This window comes from Nomascus leucogenys, chromosome X (genome assembly GCF_006542625.1).
Source record: "Nomascus leucogenys isolate Asia chromosome X, Asia_NLE_v1, whole genome shotgun sequence".
NCBI classification, from domain to species: Eukaryota; Metazoa; Chordata; class Mammalia; order Primates; family Hylobatidae; genus Nomascus; species Nomascus leucogenys.
In genome coordinates this window covers 57,841,404-57,847,573 of record NC_044406.1, presented here as the reverse complement: position 1 = coordinate 57,847,573, position 6,170 = coordinate 57,841,404, and the positions used below count along the sequence as shown (strand labels likewise).

The window sequence follows — 6,170 nt, the reverse complement described above, 5'->3', positions numbered from 1 at the left end:
GTCCCTACTAGAGTAGGAACAGAGGCTTGGTGTCTGTTGTCTTCAAGGAGATAAAAGGTTTCAGGAGGGCAAGAAAAATTCTACGGGATCTCCCCAGGAACCTTCTTGTCTTAAATGCTATGGATTTCCATATTCTCTAGTCTGAACCCCTCATTTTCCAGATGACCATACCAAGTCCCAGAGTCAATGGCTGGTTACAGTCATACAGCAATCCAGACAATGAGCAATGTCCTGCACAAAAGCAAGCCATATTTAGCTCTACCCCTAGCACCTCAGAATGTGACTGTATTTGGAGACTGAGTCTTTAAATAATTAAGTTAAAATGAGGCTGTTGGACCGGGCATGGTAGCATTTGGGAGGCTGAGGTGGGTGGATCACAAGGTCAGGAGTTCGAGACCAGCCTGACCAACATGGTGAAACCCTGTCTCTATTAAAAACACACAAAAAATTTAGCCGGGTGTGGCGGCGCATGCCTGTAATCCCAGCTACTCAGGAGGCTGAGGCAGGAAAGTCGCTTGAACCAGAGAGGCAGAGGTTGCAGTGAGCCGAGATCGCGCCACTGCACTCCAGCCTGGGTGACAGAGCAAGATTCCGCGGGCTTGGCGGCAGGGCAGGATTCCGGGCAGGAGCCTTGCCTCTCAGGTGGCGGGCTCTGCGACCCTGCGAGATGGACTGGACGGAAGGCAGTGCCGGGCAGCCTGGCACCGCTGAGCGGTCCCACCGAAGCAGCATGTCCTCCGTGGGAGCCCGAGCGGCTGACGTGCTGGTATACCTGGCGGATGACACGGTGGTGCCCCGGGCTGTGGAGAACCTGCCCTCGCTCAGTGCCCATGAGCTTCACCACACCGTCCGAGAGGTCCTGCAGCTTCCGGACATCGCCCTGGATGTCTTCGCGCTCTGGCTGGTTTCCCCTCTGCTGGAGGTGCAGCTGAAACCCAAGCACCAGCCCTACAAGCTGGGACGCCAGTGGCCGGAGCTGCTGCTGCGCTTCACCAGTGCCCTGGACAACGACGTGGCCATGGATGAGTCTTTCCTGCAGTTCCGAAGGAACGTGTTCTTCCCAAAGCGGCGGGAGCTCCAGATCCTCGACGAGGAGGTCCTGCGGCTGCTCTATGAGGAGGCCAAGGGCAACGTGCTGGCTGCACGGTACCCTTGCGACGTGGAGGACTTCGAGGCTCTGGGCGCCCTGGTGTGCCGCGTGCAGCTCGTGCCTTACCAGCCCGGCTGGCCGGCAGCCTGCGACCTGAGGGAGAAGCTGGACTCCTTCCTCCCTGCCCACCTCTGTAAGCGGGGCCAGGGTCTCTTTGCTGCCCTCCGGGGCCGTGGGGCCAGGGCCAGGCCGGGCGAGCAGGGCCTGCTGAACCCCTACCGCCAGGTGCAGGTCAGCAGCGACGGCCGGCGCGAGGCCACCCTGGGCACCCACTACCGCGCCTACCTCCTCAAGTGCCACAAGATGCCCTTCTATGGGTGTGCCTTCTTCCATGGTGAGGTTGACAAGCCAGCCCAAGGCTTTTCGCACCGGGGTGGGCGCAAGCCAGTTTCTGTGGCCATCAGTCTGGAAGGTGTGCAGGTCATCGACAGCAGAGAGAAGCACGTCCTGCTGGGCCTGCGCTTCCAGGAGCTGTCGTGGGACCACACCTCCTCTGAGGAGGAGAAGCCCATCCTGTGGCTGGAGTTCGACGGGGACAGCGAGGGCACACTTGTCAACAAGCTCCTCAAGATCTACTCCAAGCAGGCTGAACTGATGAGCAGCCTCACTGAGTACTGCTTCGAACTGAGCCAGGGGGCGGAGCCCGCAGGCCCCCAGGACAGTGCGACTGGCTCGCCCTCAGACCCCAGATCCTCGCCGGCTCCCGCTCAGCTCCCCAAGCTGCGGAGGCAGGGCAGTGTGGTGCCCAGCCGAATCCAGCATCTCTCCACCATCCGCTACGTGGAGGACTGCAAGGGGATCAGGCGAGTGAAGCCGAAGCGCACCACGTCCTTCTTCAGCCGGCAGCTGTCCTTGGGCCAGGGGAGCTACACCGTGGTGCAGCCCAGCGACAGCCTGGAGCAGGGCTGAGGACGCTGCACCAGGCAGGAGGAGGGCAACTGGGGGCCCTGGCCTGGCACTGTCCCCCTGAGGGGCAGGGGCCGGCTGCAACAGTCTCATGGGTCACCACATGGGGAGGGCTGCCTCAGCAGATTTCTCAGACCACGGAGAAGTGACTTTTGGGCCCGGGGCCATGCCCGGGCTGTGCAAAGCTGGCCAGGGCCTCCCGCAGGGCCCCTCTGCAGCCTGCCCTCCCTTCCCCCCCTTCTCCCGGATGCCGGGCCCTGCTGCTATCTCAGGACCATCCGATCAAGCTGCAGCTGCCACCCTCACCTAGAAACATGCCTTTGTGCCCACCTCAAGATGGGCAGTGTCCCCTGTTCTGAAGTGCCCGGTGGCAGCTCCAGTGGCAGAGGACCAAGGATTGAGGTTTGGGACCTGAAGGTCCAGTGTGTGCCTTTGGCCTCTTCCCTGGACTTGGGTGACCAGTCCCTGCCTTCCTCCTGGTAGTGCTCCACCCCCCAGACTTGGGTGACCAGTTTCCTGCCTTCCTCCTGCTGGTGCTCCACCCCCCACTGCCAGGCTGGGCCACCACTCTGAGGAGGGTGGGAGGGGCCTCCCTGGATTGAACCCGGACAGAAACACGGTGAGGGCCCCCACCACACCTCCCTGGTTGAATCAGGAATGGAGGGAGCCAGGCAGGGCCCTACCTGGGGTCCTGTGCCCCTCGTTCTGGTCTCCTTTGCAGGCACGAGACCCCAGAAAGAGCATGCCTTTCTGATAGCCTTTGGTGATGTCACTGCTGGAAGGTGACTGTCCTGTGGACCACCTGACCTCCAGACCCACACTCACAGTCTGTGAAAAACTCCTGAAAATCCCCTGGTGGGCACTCCCTGGAGCCCAAGCAGCTCCCCTAGGGGACTGACCAGACCTGCCCTCTCCTCCCCGTGTCTGGGTCTTCAGGTTTTAGTTTGGTCTTTGTTCATCTGAGTTGTGCTGGGGCAACGCCAGGAAGTGCCCTGGGTAACCTCTGGTGAACGCTTCTTCCCAGGTGGCGCCATGGATTTCTCTGGGGGCTGGTGTGTGCCCGAAAAGCCTGGGACACACAGGACAGTCTCTTCTTTCTCGAGGACACTTGGAAAGGTGACTGATGTGGGTGCTTGGCTTCTCTGGTCCCAGCTTGCCCACTGGGGAGCAGGGGCTCTGTCTTGTCCCAGATGAGCTGAGCCCCTGAGAGGACGGCTTTCCCAGCCCTGGGACCCTCCGAGGTGGGTGTGCGGGTCTCACAGGTGCTTCCTGGGACTTCCTGTGGCAGCACAGGGCTTGGTTTTGTCTTCCGTTCCCGGTGGAAAACCGTGGGAGAGGAAGCTCGGGCCTCTACTCCAAGTATCAGAGCCCGTTCACCCTCCTCCCTTTAGTAACTTGTGAATATGCCAGGAGTTTTGAGGTGGGCTTGCCTTCTGGCAGCATGGACTTTATTTGTTAAAATAATAGGTGGAAAGAAGAGGCCTCTTTTGGAATGTCCTGGCCACAGGGTCATGTCAGCTGCCAGTTCTTGTCTCCTGTCCTGGAGTTGCTCGGTCTCACCGAGCTGCCTGCCCACCTGTTCTGGCGGCTCCAGGGCAGGTTGTCCCTGCTGCTTTGATTCTAGGTGATTTTATTATTTTTATTTTTTTATTTTTTTTGAGATGGAGTCTCGCTCTGTTGCCCAGGCAGGAGTGCAGTGGCGCATCTCGGCTCACTGCAACCTCTGCCTCAAGCGATTCTCCTGCCTCAGCCTCCTGAGTAGCTGGGATTACAGGTGTGTGCCACCACGCCCTGCTAATTTTTGTATTTTTAGTAGAGACAGGGTTTCACCATGTTGGTCAGGCTGGTCTTGAACTCCTGACCTCATGATCCACCCACCTCAACCTCCCAAAGTGCTGGGATTATAGGCGTGAGCCACCACCCCCAGCTGATTCCAGGTGAATTCTTCTCTGATGGGCGGGCGAGGGTGTGTCCGTGTGATGGGTTGGAGTGTGTGTGTCTGAGTACACAGATGATGTGTTTTCCCTTCAGCTTCTTACGTTTTCTGAGCATCCATTGCGCCTTAACATTTTCTGCTTGTCCTTTGGGACAAAGCAGTATTTTACTCATTATTTGAATGTTCTCATTCTTTTGTATCATGTGACTTATTAATATAATCAGTTTCTAACAACAACAAAAAAAACTGAAGCTGTTAGGGTGGGCCTTAATCCAATCTGACTGACATCCTTTTAAGAAAAGAATATAGGCTGAATGCCGTGGCTCACACCTGTAATCCCAGCACTTTGGGAGGCCGAGGCGGGCGGATCACGAGGTCAGGAGATCGAGATCATCCTGGCTAACAGGGTGAAACCCCATCTCTACTAAAAAATAGAAAAAATTAGCCGGGTGTGGTGGCGGGCGCCTGTAGTCCCAGCTACTCGGGACCACAGTAGCAGGGACTACTGAGGCAGGAGAATGGCGTGAACCTGGGAGGCAGAGCTTGCAGTGAGCCAAGATGGTGCCACTGCACTCCAGCCTGGGTGACAGACCAAGACTCCATCTCAAAAAAGAAAGAAAGAAAGAAAAGAATATTAGGCTGGGCGTGGTGGCTCATGCCTGTAATCTCAGCACTTTGGGAGGCCAAGGTGGGTGGATCACGAGGTCAAGAGATCGAGACCATCCTGGCCAACATGGAGAAACCCCATCTCTACTAAAAATACAAAAATTAGCTGGGCGTGATGGTGCATGCCTGTAGTCCCAGCTGCTTGGGAGGCTGAGGCAGGGAGAATTGCTAGAACCTGGGAGGTGGAGGTTGCAGTGAGCCGAGATCACGCCACTGCACTCCAGCCTGGTGACAGAGCGAGACTCCGTCAAAAGAAAAAAAAACAGAATATTGGAAAAGACAGACAGACACACCAGGGATGCATTAACACAGAGGAAAGACCATGTTGAAGACACAGCAAGAAGGTAGCCATTGGCAAGCCAAGGAAAGAGGCCTCAAAAGAAACCAACCCTGCTAACACCTTGATCTTGGACTTCCAACATTCACAACTGTGAGGAAATAAATTTCTGTTATTTTAGGCCACTAATTCTGTAGCATTTTGTTATGGCAGCCCTTACAAACTAACACAACTAGGTAATAACAGAGAGAGAAATTCATTCCAGGTCTATTTGCCTGCAAGTCCATGCTCTGAGCAGGTCTTGCTTTCTCCATTTATACAATGAAGGGAGCCAGCTCTTATGAGAATCCAGTGAGGGAAAAGATTTAGGATAATATTGAGAGACGTGACTCCTCAGAGAGTATTCTTACCTGCTAGGAAAAATCTAAGAGTAGCGCCTTGTGCACAGTAAGTGCTCATAAAATGTGTATGGAGCTAAATGAGGGTATACCTCAACAAAGGGCCTGAAAGGGAAAAAATAACAAGTTTCCTAACCCTAGAGTGCCCAAATCCCAGAAACTGCTGCTGAAAGCAATTCACCGGAAAGCCTTCACTGAATGATGCGAACTAAGGAGTAGAACTAGGGTTGCCCAATTAACCCACTAATTTATTCTCCAAACCCACACACTGACATGAAACAATGCAAACCCTCCCCTCCCCATACCATACACACTCACCTCAAACTCTGACATACACTCTCACTCACATATAGGTGCTTGCAAAGCTTACATGAGCTCCCATAGACACATCTTGCCCACACTTTCATATATATTCCACCATAGTCTTATGCCCTACACTGTGATACAAATGCATTTATTCATATATATATTCTCCCAAACACCACAACCTCTCGCCATTCACATATATTCCACATACTCACATAAAACTCCACTACAAGCTCCCATATTTTCACATGCATTTCCTTTGTTTACATACACTTATATGCTCACATATACACATATGGATATTTGAACATACATAGAAAATAATTAGCTGGGCACAGTGACTCACACCGGTAATACCAGCGCTTTGGGAGGCCAAGACAGGAGGACCACTTGAGCCTGGGAGCTCAAGACCAGCCTAGGCAACATAGGAAGACCCCATCTCTAAAAATATTTTTAAAAAATTAGCCAGGCATGAGAGTGTACACCTGTGGTCCCAGCTACTCAGGAGGCTGAGGTGGGAGGATCACTTGA

At 54.6% G+C, this 6,170-nt stretch overlaps 1 protein-coding gene across 3 annotated transcripts; it reads left to right on the top strand.

The window, feature by feature from the left end:
- Positions 1-667: 667 nt before the first annotated feature.
- Positions 668-2,060, top strand: LOC100601088 (FERM domain-containing protein 8). 3 transcript variants are annotated; one of them, XM_012498674.2, is made up of 2 exons: positions 668-754; positions 923-2,060. In XM_012498674.2, exons 1-2 carry the CDS (start codon positions 668-670, stop codon positions 2,057-2,059), a joined length of 1,224 nt encoding a protein of 407 aa, XP_012354128.2. In that variant the 3' UTR covers position 2,060. The 3 variants fall into 3 exon arrangements, with proteins under 3 accessions (XP_012354128.2, XP_012354127.2, XP_004092492.2); XM_012498673.2 differs by having other exon boundaries at positions 668-922; positions 1,028-2,060; XM_004092444.3 differs by having other exon boundaries at positions 668-2,060.
- Positions 2,061-6,170: the final 4,110 nt, after the last annotated feature.